The sequence below is a fragment of the Trichosurus vulpecula genome, chromosome 1, assembly GCF_011100635.1.
Source record: "Trichosurus vulpecula isolate mTriVul1 chromosome 1, mTriVul1.pri, whole genome shotgun sequence".
In the NCBI taxonomy this organism is placed as follows: Eukaryota; Metazoa; Chordata; class Mammalia; order Diprotodontia; family Phalangeridae; genus Trichosurus; species Trichosurus vulpecula.
The window spans coordinates 523,519,418-523,540,921 of record NC_050573.1 but is presented as its reverse complement, the minus strand read 5'-3'; the positions used below and the strand labels follow the sequence as shown (position 1 = coordinate 523,540,921).

The window sequence follows — 21,504 nt, the reverse complement described above, 5'->3', positions numbered from 1 at the left end:
TTTGTTCAGCCATTTACCAACTGATAGTTGTTGTTTTTTTACTACCACAGGAAGTGTGTTATAACCTTTTTTCCTGTCTTTGACTTCCTTGTGGTAATACCTAGCCCACTGGGACAAAGGATATGGAGAATTTAGTCACTCTTAGCAGAAATCTAAATTACTTTACAGACTTATTGGATCAATTTGTAGCTCCATCAACAGTAAATTAATGTGACTGTTTTCCCATAGTCCCTCCAACATGGAATTTTTCTATCTTTTGCCATCTTTGACAGCGTACTAGGTGTGAAAAGGAACTAGAGAATGCAGTAGATAGAGTGCAGGACTTGGAGTCGGAAGATTCGAGTTCAAATTCAAATTGAGTGATTTCTCTCAGAATCAGTCCAATCTCTTCACATATTTCTCTACTACCATAGAGCTATGTGGACTATAAGTACAGATGGGTTTTTCCTTCTTTCTAAGAATGACTTTTGGAGACTTATGGTTGTGGTATGGTTAGCACTTCTGTTCCTATCAACACCACTGTGAGGCGTGAGTTATCACTGAATTTTTTAGGCAGAAAAATTGAAGCCCAGCAACAAATGTGTCTTATGCATAGTAGGAACTTAAGAGTGGTGGTTTTTTTTAAAAGTAGATGCCCACTAGATACGGGAGGAGGGCAGCTAGGTGGCACAGTGTATCCAGGCCTGAAGTCAGAAAGACCTGAGTTCAAATTTGGCTTCAGACACTAACTGTGTGACCCTGGGCAAGTCACTTAACCCTGTTTGCCTCAGTTTCCTCATCTGTAAAATGAGCTGGAGAAGGAAATGGCAAAATCACTCTAGTATCTTTGCTAAGAAGACCGCAAAAGGGGACACAAAGAGTCAGACACAACTGAAAACAACTAAACAACAACACTAAATGGAGAATAGTTAAATGAATTGTGGGACTTGAATACAATGAAATGATGAATATAAAGAATACCAAGAAGCATCAGAAGACTTACATGAACTAATGCAAAGTGGAAGTTAGCAGAACCAGGAAATTAATATACACAATATTGACAATATAACTGGAAAGAATAAAAATTATCAATTTAAAAAATCAAAACTTAACACTGTATAATTATAATGACCAAGTTTAGTCTCGGAGAATATATTGCCCCTTTTGCAGGGGTCAGGGACTAGGGGTGTGGAACACTGTATACAGTGTCAGACTCTGTGGATGTGTTGGTTAATTTTGCTGAACTTTTTTCTTTCTTTTTTATTTTTATCTATGGGATAACTCTTTGGGTGGGGAAGAGTTAGAGGGATATGTTGCAGTATGAAGATGATGTAAAAACAAAAGATAACAATAAAAAAATTAAGGAGGCAAAAATAAAATTTAAAAAATTGGTTTTGAGTTAGAAAAATGAAAAGCTAAGGCAAAGTTACCATAGAGCCATATGGACTATAAGGGCAGATGGATTTTTCCTTCTTTCCAAGAATGACGTTTGGAGACCTAGAGACTTTTAACAATGCATTATTTAGCAATTTAGCAATGTTTCGCTATTCATAAAGTGCTTCCCTTCCCAGTGACCCTGTGAAGTAGGTTGTCCGAAGAGGATCATAGATTTAGGACCTGCAAGGGCTTCAGGGGCCATTTTGGCCAATGCTCTCATTTCCAGGAGAAGCAATTGAGTCCCAGGAAGTTTTCACGATTGGCCCAGAGTCACACAGGACTCCAGGTGTTCTAGATATCTTAACTACTAATGCAAACTTACTTAGAGTATTCAAAATTTCTCCATGTTCTCAATTTTGGAATCTATTGTGAGACATAGGAGACATCAAAGAAAGTGCCGTGCTCTATGAGCAAAGGTGAATGGAAGTAGCTCAAAAGAAATATGAGATGTATGAATTTAGAGACATCTCCACTCCAGCTATTCTTGTGGACTATCTGTGCCCAACCCATGGTAGAGCCTTCCAAGCTTGTACTGATCTAATCAGCCAGAGTCAGACACATCGTACCTTGACCACAACCAACTACTGAGGCAATGATGTAGTGCGGTAGCTGGTGCACTGGCCCCTTCCAGTCTGAAAGACCTGAGTTCAAATCCTCCCTGAGGTACTCATTCCCTGAGCGACCCTGGATAAGTCACTTGGCCTCACTTTCCTCCTCTGTAAAATGGTGATATTGATAGCAACTATCACCCTGGGTCATTGTGAGGATTGACTGAGATAATGTAGATAAACTGCTTGGTAAGCCTTTAAACACTACAAATGCTAGCCATTATTATTCAGTATTCCATTATACTATGTGCCAGGCACATGTGACTTCATTTGATCCTTCCAACAATCCTAAGAGGTAGGTGTTACTACCATTATTCCTATTTTACAAATGAGGAAACTGAGGCAAACAGAAGCTAAGTCCCTTGCCCAAGGTCACATAGCTAGCAAGTGTCTAAGGCTGAATTTGAACTCAGGAAGATGAGACTTCCCAACTCTAGCCCCACAACTCTATCCATTTATTACCCAACTGCTCCTCTTCAGATGATTGGGTCAGGTTTAGGGTTAAGAAGAGGAGCAGATTCAGATCCATACCTTTACGACCAAGCGTGGGATCCCATTGAAATATGTCTGATGCTCTCCCTGTCTACCTGTTAGCAGGGAACAGTGGAAAGACTGATGAATTTTTGAGTCAGAGGACCTGGGTTCAAACCTAGCTCCAACATTTACTAGCTATGTAACCCTGAAGGCAAAGGACTCAGGTTCAAATCCTGTGTGACTCTGGGCCAATCATGAAAACTCCCTGGAACTCAGTTCCTTCTCTGGAAAATGAGAGCATTGACCAAAATGGCCCCTGAAGCCCCTGCTCATTGAACTATGGTCTTTACAGGATCATCGGAGGAAGAAAGTACTTCTTTTTCATGTTTAATTTTTATTTTCTCTTCCTAATTTTTTTCCTCCCTGCACCCCTTAACCACACACTGAGAAGTAAGAAATACAATGCCCATCAGTAAAGCACTTTATAAATAGCAAAGCATGTCTTTACATCGATAAATGAGAGCTGCTTTTATTTCCTCACTGACTTCATTTCTCTCCCACCCCCAGGAGCAGCTGAACAAACTGATGGCCACACTGCATAGCACTGCCCCCCATTTTGTCCGATGCATCGTCCCTAATGAGTTCAAACAGTCGGGTAAGTGCCTGGGGGGAGCTCTCAGAGTTTGGGAAGTGCCTGTGCTCACCAGCTTGCTTCTCAAACCAGCGGTTTGCCCAATATAGTCTATTTTCAATTAGCCCAGCAAGTGGAGGAGGCAATGAGGATGCCAGACAATGAATAATCTAAAATTAATTCAGGATCCAGCTTTGTAATGCTGTGAGACACCTACTTAGTCAGAGACCACACAGACAAGCACATACACACAGTCAGACATTCATAATCTGCCTCGGTGTCTACCACCAAGGCCTTTGGGGCTCGGCCCTGTTGAGAGTGACTTGAAATCCAGCTAGGCAGTGTGGGTAGGGAGACCCCCCCTTCCATCTCCTGATGGAGTCACACATCATCTAGAATGGATGGACTGTGCCAAAGTTCAAGCTATGTCTCCTTGGGTGGGGAGGTGTTCATCTGTCCCGTTTCCTAGGGGAGGACTCACTGTCTCATACCTTTGGCTTTATTTTGGCAGGGGTGGTGGATGCTCACTTGATCATGCACCAGCTGGCTTGTAATGGCGTCCTGGAAGGCATCCGTATTTGCAGGAAGGGTTTCCCAAACAGATTACAATACCCTGAATTCAAACAGAGGTGAGCATCCCCTTTCTGATTCCCATCAGCAATCATTTGTGTTTCTCCACCAAAATCTTACAGGTTGATGTACTGGTTAAAATATTATTTTGGAAATATTTTCTTTTATTTCCTTTTCTCCTTCCCCCCTCCAATCTCAGAGAGTGGCTTGATGAAACTCCCACTTGAAAGTCATGATTCTCCCAATTAACCTTAAAGGCAACTCGTCCCACTGAGAGAGGAAGGAGGAAGCCTTTTAAACATGGAAAACCCCTGTCTTGAGTCTTGCAGTGACTCCTGTTTGAATAAAGTGTACCTCTCACTCTGTTACCTTCCTTTCCGTCCAGATATCAAGTCTTGAACCCCAATGTGATCCCTCAGGGATTTGTGGATAATAAGAAGGCCTCAGAACTGTTGCTTGCCTCTATTGACATAGATGTAAATGAGTATAAAATTGGACACACCAAGGTAGGTTTTTCTGGATGCTTTGCTCCTTTCACAGAGTCAATGAGCAGTAATACCATTTGCAGTATAATGGAAAGCAACCCGGATTTGGAGTCTAGAGGACTGGGTTCAAATCTGACCTCCAATACTTAGTGCTACATGACTTGGGCACTATGGGCCTCAGTTCCCTCATCAGTAAAATGTGAAACACTAGTAGGTTGATAGTCAGAGACCACATAGTCAAACATTCACAACCGGCCTTCAGGTCTATAACCAAGGCCCTCAGAGCTCAGCCTTGTTGAGTTACTTGGAATCCAGTTGGGCAGTGAAAGTAGGGAGATCTTCCTTCCCCCCAGGGGTTAGGGAACTACACTAGATGGCTTCAGAGGTCACTTCTAGCTCTAAGTCTATAAACCTTAATTATCACTATCTTAGTATTATTCCAAAAGATCTGAGAATTAATAAGAAAAAAAATTATCAAGCGCTTACTATGTGCCAAGGATACAAATAGAAAGTTAGTCAGTCTCTATTCTCAGGGAGCTCATATTCTAATTGGAGAAAATGATACCTGGAGGAGAGTTCATCTGCAAGGCCAATGGAGAGGTCCAAAGTCCTAAAGATGCAATAGAAGGGCGGAGGGCAAGGCCCAGTGGTTGCCTTATAAGAAAAAGCTCCTCTATCTGATTAATAAGAATGTTTCATGAAGGGAACAGAATTTGGCCTAGGGCAGTGGCATTAACATGTGTGGGAGAGGGGCCCATGGGGTCATCAAGCCCATCATTCCAAACCACCCACAGCCCAAAGCCCCCGAGCACCCTGCCAACATCCCTGATTCATTCTTGACTCAGAGGGAAGGTCACCACCTGACCCTGACTCATGAGTCACCGGGGTTGTTCTTGGTTTCTGTGCCAGCTCTCGGCCTAGCCAAGCTTTGTTAGGCTTCTTCTATAGGCGGGATAGGGTAGATGGGATGAGCTTTCCCTTAAAAGAAACCATGACGTGATGAAGCTGTTCATTTTCCCTTGTTTTCATGATCAATACCAATCATCAGTGTGGTTTGAAGGAATGAGGCTGGGCTTGTGTGTGTCAGCTGTTTACAGAATCTCAGAGCGAAAAAGAGATCTCAGGAAGCATCTAGTCCAACCCATCCCCTGATGTGAATCTCCTGTGCAGTATCCCCCATAAGTGACCATAGGGACAAGGGGTTCAGTCAATGTATATGTATATGTAAATGTAAATGTAAATGTATGTGTATATATGTGTGTGTATGTGCATGTGTATGTATATATGTATACATGTATGTATGTGTGTATATAATGTATGAGTGTGTGTAGGTTTGTGTATGTATATGTATGTATGTATAAGGTATATAGGTGTATGTATGCATATATGTATGTGTATGAGTAAATGTTTGTATATCTGTGTACGGATGTATGTGCGTATGCATGTATGTGTGTATACGTGTGTGTGTGTGTGTGTGTGTGTGTAAGTTTATTCCCAGAGGTGAGGCCAATATCACTTGTAATGTACTAATAAAACTATTCTCACTTGAGACAAATACACTACACCCAATTTCTTATAATCAAAGTATCTGGCATATGGTAACCCTGAGTGCAAGTGGAAGTCAGAGACAGAAGCTGGGAGCCTGCTGAGAATTAATCTTCCAGTTCCTAAGAACCACAGATACAATACCAAGGGAAAACTAGGGACTATGCAAATATATATATATTTTAAAGATGAAGATTCCATTTCTAAACTTTTGTTTTTATTGGTCTTTTCTTTTTATATTACATCCATTTTTAAATATGTCCCTTTTCTCCACCCCCACCCCCCCGACTCTGGACACATCCTGTCAGTCATTCACCTTCTCATTTCTCTAGACCAGCGATGTCAAACTCAAATAGAAATAGGTGCCACTAACCTCTAGATAAGGAGCCCTGTGAGCAGCATATTGACTTGTAAAACCACATATTAACATTATCAATGTTTCATTGTATTTTAGTTTGTTTTGTTAAATATTTCCTAATTACATTTTAATCTGGTTTGGGCCACACTTGGGAGTGTGTGGTAGGCAGAGGGCAGTAGGTTTGATAACTCTGTTCAACTCTCTAAGACAGGAATTCTTAACCTTTTGTGTCTTGGACATTTTAGCAGTGAAGCCCACAGACCCCTTCTCAGAATAATTATTTTAAATACATGAAATAAAATACAGTCTTACAAAAGAAGCCAATTATATTGAAAGGCAGTTATCAAAAAACAAAAGGAAGCTAGGTAGTACAGTGAATAGAGTGCGGGGCCTGGAGTCAGGAAGATTCATCTTCCTGAGTTCCATCTGGCCTCAGACACTTATTAGCTGTGTGACTCTGGGCAAGTCACTTAACCCTGTTTGCCTCAGTTACCGTATCATAAAAAACGAGCTGGAGAAGGAAATGGCAAATCACTCCAGTATCTTTGCGGAGAAAACCCCACATGGGGTCACAAAGTCAGACATGACTGAAAAATGTATAAGCAAGTAAGTACCTGGATTCCAGGGTAAGAACGCCTGCAAACCCCTGAAGAGTAGGTGCCTACTTGCATTGGTAGAAGGGATTTCCTTACCTGCAAATTCCCTAAACCAATGAAATCACTGGTCCAATCCCTGCTCCCTTTTCTTTACCTACTCAGAGAGCCATCTCTTATAACAGAGATTGAAAAGGAAAAAAAAAAAAGCAATTCTGCAAAACTAACCAACATGTCAGTAATGCTTGACAGTATTCCAATTTGTCAAATGCTTTACAATTCACCATCTCATTGGTGCCCTGCAGCAACCCTGAGAAGCGGGTGCCACGGTGATCACTAGTGGCTCCATATTTTAGAGATACTCTCATTAAGCTCAGGTAAATTATTTCCAATTTACCCTATATACCCTTATTTGTACATAGTTGTTTGTATGTTGTCTCTCCCCTTAGACTCAGCTCCTAGAAAGACTTCTTTTTATCCCCAGCATTTACCACAATGCCTGACACATAGTAGGTACTTACAAAATGATTTTTGACTTACTGACTGCCTGCTCTGCTTAACATTGAGCACTCTCCCAAGCAGCTGCCTTCAAATAAGGGTGATATTTCTAGAAACCGAGGCTTCTAGCCTGCTCTCTTGCTTTCCTAGGTATTCTTCCGGGCTGGAATCTTGGCCAAACTGGAAGACATGCGAGATGAACGCCTGGCCAAAATCATGACCATGCTTCAGTGCCGTCTCCGGGGTTTCCTGATGAGGGTTGAATTCAAAAAGATGCTGGAAAGAAGGTATCATTTTTTTTTTAACAAAACCAAACACAGCAGAAAGAACCGCTCATTTCCTATCAGACATAACTAGACACCTGCTCCTAAGTTCCTCTCTCTTCATTTGCTAGAAGATGCTGTATTAATACAGTAGATTTTACTTCAGTCTTTTGGGTGACACCCTCTTAGGGGTAGCTCAGCATCACAGGAATGATAATAGTAACAAAGACCAGCATTTATAGAGTGCTTAAGGGTTTGCAAAGCACCACGCATATGTTATCTTATTGGACCCTCACAATAACCCCATGAGGAAGATGCTATGATTATCTCCACTTTACTGATGAGAGAGATCAAGTAACTTGCCCAGGGTCACCGGGCTAAGAAATTGTCTGAGGCAAGATTTAAACTCAGGACTATCCTAATTCTAAGTCAGGAGTGGGAAACCTGTGGCCTCGAGGCCAAATGTGGCCCTCTAGGTCCTCAAGTGCAGCCCTTTGACTGAATCCAAACTTCACAAAATAAATCCTTTGGGCCCTGAGGCCATATGTGGCCCTCTAGGTCCTCAAGGTTTGGATTCAAAGGACTGCATTTGAGGACCTAGAGGGCCACATGCAGCCTCGAGGCCGCAGGTTCCCCACCCCAGTTCTAAGTCTAGCACTCTATCCATTGTGCCACTCTAGACATGGGAGGTACTGATAGCCTCACTCGTTCTTGTCAGCTATCTCTCTTCAGCCCAGAATAGGAAGGTGAATAGTCCAGTCTTAGCTTTTTGGGGGATGGGCAGGAAAGTATTGGGGTCTAGAGGGAAGAAAGTGAGAAGAGTAGCAACATAGAATAGGCATTGAGAGAAAGTTTGGAAGGTAAGAGAAAAGATAAATGGCAGAAAAGAAGAAGTAGGATCTGAAGCAGGCACCAAAAGAGTTCTCTTCCCTGGTTTGCCTTCATATTGGAAATTCCCACCATTAGATTTAGTTCTTACTGATTTTTCGTAGACATATTCATTCTAACCGGGTTAAGACATTTATTTATGTTACTGGAGAGGGGAAATCTATTAGCCCAGCAGTTGCTTACTTGGGACTTAACTTCACCTTTATTTATTTTTTAGAATTTTTTATTCACTTTAAACTTAAATACAAAAACACAAAATGAGAAAGAAAAGAACACTTCTATGTACAAAGCAGAACCTAGAGGATTCAATATAAAACTATGGATTTCCATTTCAGACTGCTCCCTTTTTCAGAAAAAAAAACTGTGTAATAAATACTACACATTGTTTTCAAATACCCAGCTTTTCTGGGCTTCCTTCTAAGTTTTCTTTTGTTTTCTACTGTGTACTTTTTATTTTTTCCCCCTCCCTCTCCACCCTGCCCTAAAGAAAGCTACAATTAAATACACACATACATACATATAAACACACACAAATATACATATATGTAAAGCCATGTTGTACATGCTTCTAATTATGAGCTCTTTCTCTGGAGATGGATAGCATCTTCCTTCATGGGTCCAGGTCTTTGCATGTTTTTTCTAAAATCACCCTGCTCACTATTTCTTACAGCACAGCAATATTCCATCACGATCGTATACCACAACTTGCTTAGCCATTCCCCAATTCAAGGGCCTCTATCATTGTAACCAATCTGGTCGATGTAAGATGATATCTCAAAGTTATATTAATTTGTATTTCTCTCATTGGTAATGCTTTAGAGCATTTTTATATGACTCTATAGAGTTTTGATTTCTTTATTGAAAAGCTGCCTGTTCATATCCTTTGACCATGTATCAATTAGAGAGTTTGCCTTTGTCCACTGAGGCATCCAGGAGGCACCTCTGCTAGGTGGTGATATCGATAGAGCACTGGCTTTAGAGCCAGGAAGACCTGAGTTCAAATCCTGCCTTAGCCACCTATTAGTGATGTAGGGCAATTCCACCTATCTTCTCTCCATCTCACTTTCTGCATTTGTAAAGGGAGGTTGATAATAGCACCTGCCTCACAAGGTTGCTGTGAAGATCAAATATTATTCATATATATTATCCATGCATGAGTATTATCCGTACATAAAATCCATAGGTCGAGTGTCTGTGTATGCACAAAGTTCTTTGCAAACCTTAAAGTGCTATAAGAGTGATATTTATTAATTACTTTCCTACCGTCACCCAGCAGAGACTGAGTTTTGTCCTTTGTTCTCGAAGAGGACCGCGGCATCAGGGAGTTGATGACATGACTTGCAATTGAATTTGATTTGAGTGAGGGAGGGATGTGCAAAGTCACCAGCTCTCCCTTCCTCCTCCAGAACCATCACCCAGCAGAGAGATTAACAGGACAAATAATATCTGATGACCATGGAGGGGAGGGAAGGGAAGAATATTGGGAAAAAAACCTGGGTTATGGGATGCCGGTAGGCCAGTTGGAAGCCCCCAAAGAGAGCCCTGAGAAGCCAGCGTCAGACATCAGAGCCTTGGACACTTCAGGGTAGACACAGAGGAATATTACAAATGGCAGGGGCTGCCAGAGACAAGCTTTGCCAACTTTCTAATATTGTCTAAGGCTAACCCTGTATGGCAGCCCTTCCTCGTCTTTCCTCCAATACACCTGAGAGTCCGTTCCCTTCAATGCCTGCATAATCATGGTATTCTTCCTCCCTCCCTGTCCTGCCACCATGATCCAGATTCCAACAATGGTATTTTTTGTTGTCGCCGTTGCCATGACACCATTATTATTCTCGTCATCCTAATTTCCTTATTTTCTGACGACCAGTAAGTGAAGAAATAAATGAACTCTCTAGAGTCAGTGCCCCGCCTTTCCCAAACCTCCAACAGCTGTCTAGGAATGGACTTAGCCTTTCATCATCTGTCCCCTTATCTTGCTGATGACTGCACTTCTGTGATTGCTATCCTGATTCCCTTCCTGTCTCGCCAGACTCATTGCTCACAGTCCTGAGACAGAACGAGGAGGGATGATGCATCTCTAGAATGCATCTTCGTGTCTGGACAATGCCTACCACCTCCTCCCTTCTTTCTCCATTCCCCTTCCCCCAGGTACTGATACCATCCCTCCCACCCCCAACTCATGCAATCCCTTGGGTTTCATTGCAGACTCAGCCTGAAAGTCATCCAGCGAAACATTCGCAAGTTCCTGCAGCTTCGGTTCTGGGGCTGGTGGAAACTATACAATAAGGTGAGGGGAGAAGCATGTGACAAACCCAAGCTCGAGCTCCCCCAAATGCACAAGAGAGCTCATCATGGGAAGGGTTTCCATTTCCTTCTCTGTAAAATGATGGGGGGAGGTGGACTAGATTGTCTCTAAGGCAGGAGTTCTCAGCTGTTTTTCACATCATGGACGCCTCTAGAAGTCTGGTGAAACCTACAGACCCCTTCTCAGAATAATGTTTTAAAATGTATAAAAGAATACACAAGATTGAAAAGGAAATCAATTATAATGAAACACAGTTATCAAAATGGTTTTGAAAAAAACCAACAACAACCAACTGTACCTCAGGTTAAGAACCCTTGTTCTAAGGTGTCTTCCAGCTCTAACATTCTGTGATCCTGCTATTAAACAATGAGGAGCCATTCCCACTCATTTGAGAATGGGAAGGGTCTGGCCTCCCATCGAGCCACACAGGGAATCTAGGAAATAGGGGCACCTTAGAAATAAGGAAAAGTCTTTCTCCAGGGGAAGGGGGAGGCAGGTAGAGATTATGTATCTCTCAGAGGCCAAAGACTGATATAGTATATATTTCAAGACCGACTCCAAATAAAACCCATCTACAAAGAAAGGTGTTTTGATATGAAAGTTTATTTTCCTTTTTGTTGTTATTGCTGTTCAGACCTGTGAATTATTCAATTGGCATGAGGATTTCCCAGTGTGGAAATTCTTTCCACCAATGTAGCTTGGCTGCTCATTGATAACTTATGAGCATTGCTAGGGGGCTATGAGAGGTTAAGTGACTGGCCTGTGGTTCCAGAGATAATATATATTAGACATAGGACTTGAACTCAGGATTTCCTGAACCCTCTGCCACATTGATTCTTATGTATTAAGATATAAATAAGTGGAAGGTCCAAAAGAGTCACGTCCAAAGTATTGGTGGATTTAAAGATAGGCTCATCACTCCCTCCCTGAGGATGTAAAGGCAGCTTAAGCACATAGCCTGTTAGATGCTATTATCAGATCTTAGACTCAACTTTGGCATTTAATATTTCCTGAAATTCAGTTCTCAGAAACAAAACTCTTCTCAGAAACATTCTCAAGAACACATAGACGACTTAAGAACCATTGTTTAGGTATTTTTACTTTAAGCATGACCTTTTTTGGCTGAGGTCAATTCTATGGAACCAAGAGTGGTATAATTAAGGTCAAATTGAGACAGCTGATGAACTATCCGGTTCCTCTTTACTTAATATAGCAGGTATTCCAGCTACCCCAGAGGAAATTCTCTCTCTCTCTAACCCCATTATGGGCATTGCTTGTCCCACAGGTAAAGCCTCTCCTGAATGTGGCTCGGCAGGAAGAGGAGATGAAGGCCAAGGAGGAAGAGCTGAGGAATGCCATGGCCAAGACACAGGAGCTAATCAACAAGGTCAAGGAACTGGAAGAAAAAACAGCCACGCTCAGCCAGGAGAAGAGTGACCTGACCATTCAACTGCAGGCAGTACGTGAGCTAAGGAGTTGGGAGCAGAAGGCATTGCTAAGAGAAGGAACCGTCGTTCTTCCCGATCTCCAGGGTCATAGTCGTGCCAGACAATTAGTCACTCAGTGTGAAGAATAAAGAGATGAGGACAGAGGAAGCTTTTCTGAGAAGCCGTATCACACGGGTCTATTAGCAAAGCTGACTAATGGGAAGTTTCCCTCGCCTTCCCTTACACCCTGCAGTGATGCCACCTCAGCCTGGGAGCCATGGCATCCTTATAAGAAAGCATCAACAGCTTTCTTTAAACATGTCTTTGCATGGGCACCATGCCAGACACTGGGTGAAGTGATTTAAGCAGATATGTTCCCTACCCATCTAGTTAAGTGGTAATTGGTTGTACAGGGACAGAGATGAGACCTCTGATTTCATTGCTGCAGAGAACTCCCAGAGGAGGAAAATCCTTCTACCAATGTAGGGTGGCACCTTCTCGGCACCTCAGGGCCTTAGAGAGTTGCCTGAAACACTAAGAGGTGAAGTGATTTGTCCAGGGTCACATAACCAATCCTGAGGCAGGACTTGAACCTGGGTCATCCCAGCTTTGTGCCCAGCTCTCTGTCCATTATATTGCACTGCCTCTTAATCAGATGTAAAATGGTACAGTGATGCTCTTAATAAAAATTAAGTTGGGCCCAACCCCCACCCAACCCTAAACCTCAATATCTGGCATATATATGATTTTTCCTCAAAAAGTGTTATCTCACTTTAATCCTCCCCACATCTTTGTGAATTAGAAGTGGTATTGTAACCCCTGTTTTAGAATAGGGGGCCTAGAGAGGATGGATGACAGAGTCAAGGTCCCTGAGCAGGTAATTAGTTGGCTACCTTTCTATTTTTTGCTTCTTAAAGCACTTTCACATCTATTATCCTCATTCGATCTCTGAAGCAACCCTATGAAGTAGATACCCTCATTTACTATCCTCCTTTCACAGAGGAGGAAACTGAGGCGCAAAGAATTGTGATCCAAGTTCACGTAGCTCTTCAATGACAGGGCTATGGCCGGAACCCAGATCTCCTGATTCACAGCCCCATGCTCTCACCACGAGGCCCCGCTTCCTCTCCTGTGCATTCCCAAAGGGGACCAAAGACACGAATGGCCTTTTCCTTCAATCCCCACTTCTACAGAACCAGGGCACCACAAATCTTGACAATTCAGAAATCATCTCTAAGTCCTTGGTGTTAAGAGTGTTAAGAGATCCTTTGGGGACTCTATCCCTTTTACAGAAACCCCTTCCTTTCCTTAGGAACAAGAGAACCTCTCGGATGCAGAGGAGCGCCTCACTCAGATGATGAAAACCAAAATGGACCTGGAAAGCCAGATTTCAGACATGCGGGAGAGGCTGGAGGAGGAGGAGGGCGTTGCAGCTTCCCTCAGCGCCACTAAACGCAAGCTAGAAGGAGAGATGAGTGACTTGAAACGGGACCTCGAAGGCGTAGAAACTACCTTGGCTAAGACCGAGAAGGAGAAACAGGTATAGTAGGAATTCACCAGTGCTGTCAGCAATGCTGGCTCTCACTCGGGGCCCAGAGACACTCCGTCACCACCACCACCTCTATCACCACCATTTCCAATCAGGCACCATTTCTAATTCATGCTAAAGTGAAAACTGCTAGTAAGAGCCCTGGGTAAACATATGGATAAGGCCTCTACTCCAAGATTAGCTATTCATCCTCTTGCCTGGGATTGCCTCCTTCCACTGCTGTTCTTTCTGTTTTATGTTGGGGCTGTTGTCCTTCCCATGATGCCAAAACAAATATGGCTTCCCTTTAGTCCCTAGGACTCTCCTCTCAATACAGAGAGTTCTTCTAATCAGCAGAACCCTCTCCTGCCCAAGGTGTTGCTCATTTTCTCTCTTCTAGCTCAGCAGATTCCTCCTTAAATGTGCTCTTAAGTTCTTATTATAAAATTGCTGCCTCTGGGAATGAACCCATTTTCCTAGAGACCCCTTGATGCTTCTCTAAGACTCAAGATATGAGTTTGGTTTTTGGCTTACGTGTCTTGGAACCACTTGGCCTTTGGTATGCCTGCCTTACCTCTCCATATGAGAAGCTGTGGATGGCAAACCCCCTAATTTGTGATTGGACTGGGCTTAGGCACTATCTTGTAGTTAGTTACCTCTTCTAGATATGGGATGATTTCCCACTATAAATACCAATGTCTTCCCCTCTCCAATCTGTAGGCCTTGGATCACAAAGTGCGAACCTTGAGTGGTGACCTCTCCCTCCGAGAAGACTCCATTGCCAAGCTCCAGAAGGAGAAGAGGGCTCTGGAGGAGCTTCACCAGGTAGAAATATATACTTGACTGGTTCTCACCCTTTGTTGACTAAGAACTAAGTGATGTATGAAGGCTGACATTCCATATGTCAAAGTTAGTCTGGACTACTTTCAAGTTTCATTCCAAATATCCCGTGCTTTTTAAGGGGGCTGGAGGGCCATTTAGGTGGGGAGACTCATCAGCTTTCTGAGGGCTGCTACCTTCTAGTGTTGTACTTATTAGAAGTATTCCAGAGTCCTGGGAGGGCTGTGTATGGTGAACTCTGATGACCCCCGTTTGTCTCTGACAATGCAGGGTAAAGTGTCTCTTCTCTTAGAGCCACTAAATAAGTGTTTAGCTTAGCAGAGACTCAATACTAATGAAACAGTGCTGACACTGCAGTCAGAAGACCTGGGTTCAAATCCCACCTCTGATATAACCTGTGAGACACTGGGCAAGTCATTTAACTTCCCTGGGCCTCAGTTTCCTCAACTGGAAAATAAGGAGATTGAACTACATAGCCTCTGAGGCCTCTTTAAGCTCTAGATCTGTGTTCTATCATCAATAAGCCACTTGAATTAGGTTGACTTTCAGCAGTAGTTGACTCTATTCCCCACTGGGCAAAATAACCCAGGACTGGCTACCCAGGATCAGCACTGATTCGGTCAATGGTTACTATGTTCGACCCTTCTGGGAGGGGCTCCTTATAAAAGAGAGGCCCTTGCCTCTCTGTATACCCTCTCCCTCATTAGCTTCCTCTGGGGATTTCTCTCCTTCCAGAAAACTCTTGATGACCTGCAAGCTGAGGAAGACAAGGTGAACCATCTAACGAAAAATAACAGCAAACTTGGCACCCAGATCCATGAGGTGAGACCCAGTTGGTGTAGAATTCTTAGAAGTCCTCACTCCTATTTGGGGGAAGTGAGGTGGGAGGTGGCAGAGGCCTTACTTGTTCCCCTGGTACTTGTGATGGCATCTTGGCTGAATGATAGGTCATGTGTGCCTTTTGCCTGAATTTTTTTCTTTTCTTGTTTTTGTCTATGATTTGCCTCCTTCACCTTCTCTTCGCTTTCTTGTCTTCACAGCTGGAAGACAACTGGGAACAAGAAAAGAAGATACGGGCTGAGGTGGAGAAGGCCCGCCGGAAAGCTGAGAGTGACTTGAAGATGACCATTGATAACCTTAATGAGATGGAGAGAGCTAAGCTAGATCTGGAGGAGGTGGTTAAGAAGTATGTGCCTTTTAAGTACAATTTTCTCTAGTTATAGAGAGGCAGTATTGCATAGTGGATAGGGAGATCGATAGATTAGATAGATAGATAGAGCATTTTTAAAGTGTTTACTGAATGCTAGGTCCTGTGGCTTGAGATATAAATATCAGTAAATAAGATAGTCCCTACTCTCAAGGTGGGAATTCTAATTTTAGATTTAGAATCTAATTCTAGATTCTACATTCTAATGGGGGAAAAACACATAAAAGAACCTCTGGAAATGGGAATGGGGGAGGAAGAGAGGAGAGCAGACTTGGCCTTAAAGTCAAGAAGTTGTTCAGTTGTGTCTGACTCATCATGACCCCATTTGGGGTTTTCTTGGCAAAGATACTGGAGCAGTTTGCCATTTCCTTCTCCAACTCATTTTTCAGATGAAGAAAATGAGGCAAACCGAGTGAAGTGACTTACCCAGGGTAACATAGCTAGTGTCTGAGGTCTCATTTGAACTCAGGTCTTCCTGAATCCAGGCCTGGTGCTCTACCTGCTGCACCACCTAGCTGCTCAAAGTCAAGAAGACCAGTGTTCGAGTCAGACCTCTGAAGATACTGAAGATGTGGCCTTAGCCGAGTCATTTAACTTCTGTGTCCCAGGCAACTCTGCACTGCAGAGATTCTGCAAAGCCACGATGGTAGAGGGAATTTCCCCATCTGGGACTTCCCTTTGCCAGTGAAATCATAGGTCAGGCAAAAAGACAAAAAAATGAAAAATAAAAATTCAAATCAATTATAGAACCCTGGGAATTACCCAGGGAACACACTGACCTGGTACAGATTTGCTTCAGTTATAATGACACACATTTCTAGGCACTTTTCACAAAAACCCTATGAAGGAGGTAGTACTATTAGGTGTATTACTATCCCCATTCGACAAATGAGGAAACTCAGAGGAGGCCCAGAGGGATCCCACAAAAAGTGGCAATGCTTGGATTCAAATCCAGGTTCTTTGACTCTACATTAAATCCTCCTTCCACCCTGTCACTGCCTCCCTAATACCATCTTCCAGCTGAACTGCTCAGAGGAGTAACCATGTCTTGTGGCCTCTAACACCTGTCACCTGAATGCAGGACTCATGGATGTACTTTTTGGTGAAAAGCTGACAATCTTTTGGAAGCATTAAATTTTTTTAATCGCTTTTGCTTCTACATTGCCTTCATTTCCGAAAATATCCCTTCATTCTCTCCCTTCTAGATAGGTATTCCTTGTAACATAACACAAGAAGGTTTCTCGGGGAACAGCTTAACAAAACTAAGCAATACACAAAACCAGATCTGGCGGTATGTGCAATGTTCTGCACCCATACTTCCCCACCTCTGCAAAGATTGGGGGGGGTATATTTTCTTATCTCTTTTTTCTTTATCTCTTCTAAGCTAGGTTATAATCACAGAAAGATCAATTTTGTGGTCGTCTTTTCATTTTCAGTGTTGTAGCCGTTGTGTGTATTGTTTTCCTGGTTCTACTTTCTTCACTTGGCATTGATTCATATACGTCTTCCCATACCTCTCTGCATTCATCACATTCATTGTTTCTTACGGGAGAGTAATATTCCACTACATTCACTTGCCACAATTTGTTTAGCCATTCCCCAAAGACAGACATTTACTTCAGTTCCAATTCCTTACTATTACAAAAAAAAAAGTGCCGCTATGAATATTTTGGTATACCTGGGACCTTTATTTCTGTCTTTGAGCTACTTAGGGAACATACCTAGGAGTGGAATCTCTGGGTTTACGGATATGGACCTTTTATTCACCATTTTAGCATAACTTCAAATTACCTTCCAGAATGATTAGGCCAACTCACAGGGAAAACATTCTACAATATTTCCCCATGAAGCTAGAGCTGAGGATTTTGCTAAAGGGTCTGACTGATCCACAGGACAAGAAGACACTTGCCTTGTAAGGTCCCTTTGAGGGAAGAAGGAGGAAGAACATCCTTTCAGCGACAAGGAGAGGAGTAGTTCTGTCCTGTTTTCCTCTCCCTGCCCCCCAAGGCTCTCTTTTGAATTCTATTCTGGCCCTGGATAGCTTTCCTAAGAGTGAAATCCCACCTCTGACATTTACTTTGTTTTATTTTCTCCTTAGGAGAGACATGGAAATCAATTCTGTCAACTCCAAATATGAGGATGAGCAATCTCTGAATTCCACACTGCAGAGGAAACTAAAAGAACACCAGGTATGGAGAGAAAAGAGAAGCCCAGATCCCCCCTGAGTAATTTTCTTCTCAACTTCACATCATTTGTTTTAATCCATGGGATTCTTAGTCTGTAAATCAGTCAATGATCATTTATTAAGCATTTAGTATGTGCCAGGCACTGTGCCAAGTGTGGGAGATACAAACAAAGACAAAACCATGAACCTTGCCCTCATGGAGCTTACATTCTGATGAGACAGAAAACATTTGAATTACTAGGTGCATACAAGATATATACAATGTAACTGGAAGATACTCTCAGAGGAAACGTACTAGCAGTGGGAGGGGCTGGCAAAGGCCTCTTGCACAAAGTAGGATTTGAGCTGAGTCTTGAAGGAAGCCAGGCCAACTAAGAGGCAGAGAGAGGTGAGAGGGGATAGCCAGGCAGCAGGACTCGGGGTCAAGAGGAGGGCCCACTGTGCTTGGTAAAATTCATCTATAAATTGAAGGGGTAGGACAAGTTGGTCCCTCAAGTTTGTCCCAGCTCTAGACCTATGATCCTAAGCCCAGGAAAAGGTAAAACAGCTGGCGAGCATGTATGTCTCTCAGCTCTTGTCCAAAGTCCAAAGTCCCACCCAAATTTGGCTCATATTAGAAGCAGCTATTGGCATAGTGGATAGAGCATTGAACCTGGAGCCAGGAAGACCTTTGTTCAAATGCAGCTTCAGATACGTATTAGCTGTTCGACCCTGGGCAAATGATTTAACTCTGTCTGCCTTAGTTTCCTCAGCTGTAAAATGGGGTTAATAAATGAATTACCTCCCAGGGTGGTTGTGAGGATCAAATAAGATAATAGTTGTAAAGCATTGAGCACAGTAATAGGTATTTGGTAAGTCCTTCCTTCCTCCCTCCCTTCCTTCCTTCTTTCCTTCCTTCCTTCATTCCTTCCTTCCTTCCCTCCTTCCTTCTGTTCTTCCTCCCTTTTTTCCTTCCTTCCTTCCTTCTTTCCTTCCTTCCTACCTTCCTTCCTTCCTTCTGTTCTTCCTCCCTTTTTTCCTTCCTTCCTTCCTTCTTTCCTTCCTCCCTCCCTTCCTTCCTTCTTTCTTTCCTCCCTTCCTTTCTCCTTCCTTCTCTTCCTTCCTTCCTCCTTCCCTCCATTCCTTCCTTCCTTCCTTCTTCCCTCCCTCCCTTCCTTCTTTCCTTCCTTCCTTCTTTCTTTCTTTCCTCCCTTCCTTTCTCCTTCCCTCCTTTCCTTCTTTCCTCCTTCCCTCCCTCCCTTCCTTCCTCCCTTCTTTCCTTCCTTCCTCCCTTCCACCCTTCCTCTCTTCCTCCCTCCCTTCTTCCTTCCATGTTCATCTTCCATTCTTGTATGAATTCAATTCAGCAAGCACTTATTAGGTGCTTACTCTATGCCAGGCACTGTGCCAGTTGCTAGGGATACAAAGGCAAAATTAAACACTACCTACATTCAAGTATTTTAGAGACAGTTCTCCCTTTACTTAAGTGGACAATTCCACAGACCTCTACGTAAAGCAGTTCTTACCTAATTCAAATTTGCCAGAGGATGTGGGGAAGGGAGAGATAGAGGAAGGCCGTAAGAGGGCCCTGAATGCCTGTGGAGAGAGGGGGCCCACCACAGGGTTGAGGACCAGTGGGGACAGAAAATTGAAGAGGAAGGAGGGGGCAGGAACTGAGAGGAAGAAGGGCAGGGCAGGCATATTGGGGCTGGACACATTCATAGAGAGGAAATGATGGATGACACTAGTACCCCAGTGCAGAGAGATGGAAGACAGGCATGTGAGGCAGGACGGGAGGGGAGGTGGGCAGAGTAGGGCAAAAGTCTTTTCTCTCGCCACAGGAGGTCTCAAGCCAAGACCCTGATCTGTGACAGCAGTCTCTCTGAAGTCCTTCACTTGGAGGGTTTGGTTTTTTGGGGGGGGGGTGTGGTTGGAGGGAGGCTGTGGAGAGCAAAGCAGAGGGCCAGGAGTGGAGAGACACAGCACAACACAGTAAAGTTAAGATAGGTGTTTTTTGGAAAGTGGATTTCTTTCAGAATTTTTTACATAAAGTTGAATTTGCATAATAACTTGCATAAAGTAAGAACTGTCTGTATATTTTATTGAGGAAAAACAACATACACAAATACACAAAACAACATGCGTAAGAACACACAATAAGTAAATAGTAAATATATAATAAACACAAAGTAGGTCCAGAGGTAATCGGGGAAGATCTCTTGGAGGAGGTGGTGCTTGAGTTGAAGCTTGAAGGGATTCAAGAAGGGAAGGTGAGAAAGGACATCGTTCCAGGGGCGGGACACGGTCAGTCCAAAGACCTTGCGATGGGAGAGGGAATGCTGTCATTTAGTCATGTTTCAGTCGTGCCCAACTCTCTGTGACCCCATTTGGGGTTTTCTCAGCAAAGATACTGGCGTGTGTGCCATTGCCTTCTCCAGCTCATTTTATACATGAGGAAACTGAGGCAAACAGGGTTAAATGACTTTCCCAGGGTCACACATCCAGTAAGTGTACGAGGCCAAATTTGAACTCAGGAAGATGAGTCTTCCTGACTCCTGGTCTAGCATTCAATCCACTGTGCCAGTTGGCTGCCCAGAGCAGTGTTGTCAAACTCAGACAGAAACAGATCCTTCCAGGCTGTTTGTGGCAAGTTTGACACCTCTAATGTAAAGGAAGCATTCCATATTTGAGCAGTTAGCAGGTTTCTTAACTCCCCCCTCATCTTTTACCTTCTTGGTTAAGTTTAATGGTGTACATACTGTGTTCCTATACTTTGGTGATGGTTGAGGCTGATATAATTTAACTTTGTGTGAGAGAGATTAAATTCTTGTTTGTGCATTTGACAGGCCCGGATTGAGGAACTGGAAGAAGAATTAGAAGCAGAGAGGGCTATGAGAGCAAAGGTAAATAGTAAAAAGTTCTCATTCTTTGGCAGAGGCGCTAAAAAAAGCCTAAAATCCAACTAATGTGAGTGGAATTGTAGCATAGGTCCAGCCAAGATATGGAGAAGGGCCTTGCTAGCCTTGGCTGACCTGCATCCAGTACAGCCAGACTAGATGGGGGAGGAAGAAAAGCAAAGTAATTGGCAAAACAAAACAAAACAAAAGACACTATTGGAGTTAGAACTGATTGAAAGAGACCACTTATTCACTGAGTCCCCACAACCCAAGGACTTTGGGATATCTTCCCAAGTTAACTGCCTCCCTGAATTTACTGTGGAATTAAGACTTATTCACCCAGTCTAGTAGAAGGGACTGACGAATTCCCATTTATTGAATGTCCTGAATAGCCATGATAGTATGTAGAACTGATTCAAGCTATAGTCCTTGCTCTCTAGGATCTGATGGCCCAAAGAGAAACCTTGACTAGAGATACTCACAGAGAGGTCCTATCACTAAGGCTCTTTCCCCAAATGCTTCCATAGGTGGAGAAACAACGTAGCGACCTGTCCCGGGACCTTGAAGACCTCAGTGACAGGCTGGAAGAAGCTGGAGGGGCCACCTCTGCTCAGGTAACCTATGGGTGGAGGAGGACATAAGGCCTCCCCGCCCCCACCCTGGAATTCAGGATGTAAAAGTTCGGTTGTGTTGGAGAGAGGTCAAGAACCAGTCTTTTAAAAAATTTTTTTCTATCTTCCTGGGAAGACTCTTGGGTTGAAGCCAATTGATGAGAATAGGGTATGAACCAACCTGTCTACATTG

The 21,504-nt window shown here is 43.2% G+C and overlaps 1 protein-coding gene across 1 annotated transcript in view; it reads left to right on the top strand.

The window, feature by feature from the left end:
- LOC118850137 (myosin-16) overlaps positions 1-21,504 on the top strand; it is a 79,500-nt gene that overhangs the window by 32,574 nt on the left and 25,422 nt on the right. Inside the window, exons 16-28 of the mRNA XM_036759345.1 lie at positions 3,066-3,153; positions 3,641-3,758; positions 4,085-4,205; positions 7,329-7,465; positions 10,538-10,619; positions 11,923-12,096; positions 13,377-13,604; positions 14,313-14,417; positions 15,168-15,254; positions 15,473-15,618; positions 17,738-17,828; positions 20,650-20,706; positions 21,228-21,314. Of these exons, the coding sequence (XP_036615240.1) occupies positions 3,066-3,153; positions 3,641-3,758; positions 4,085-4,205; positions 7,329-7,465; positions 10,538-10,619; positions 11,923-12,096; positions 13,377-13,604; positions 14,313-14,417; positions 15,168-15,254; positions 15,473-15,618; positions 17,738-17,828; positions 20,650-20,706; positions 21,228-21,314 (1,521 nt within the window). The remainder of the gene's footprint in view (positions 1-3,065; positions 3,154-3,640; positions 3,759-4,084; positions 4,206-7,328; positions 7,466-10,537; positions 10,620-11,922; positions 12,097-13,376; positions 13,605-14,312; positions 14,418-15,167; positions 15,255-15,472; positions 15,619-17,737; positions 17,829-20,649; positions 20,707-21,227; positions 21,315-21,504) is intronic.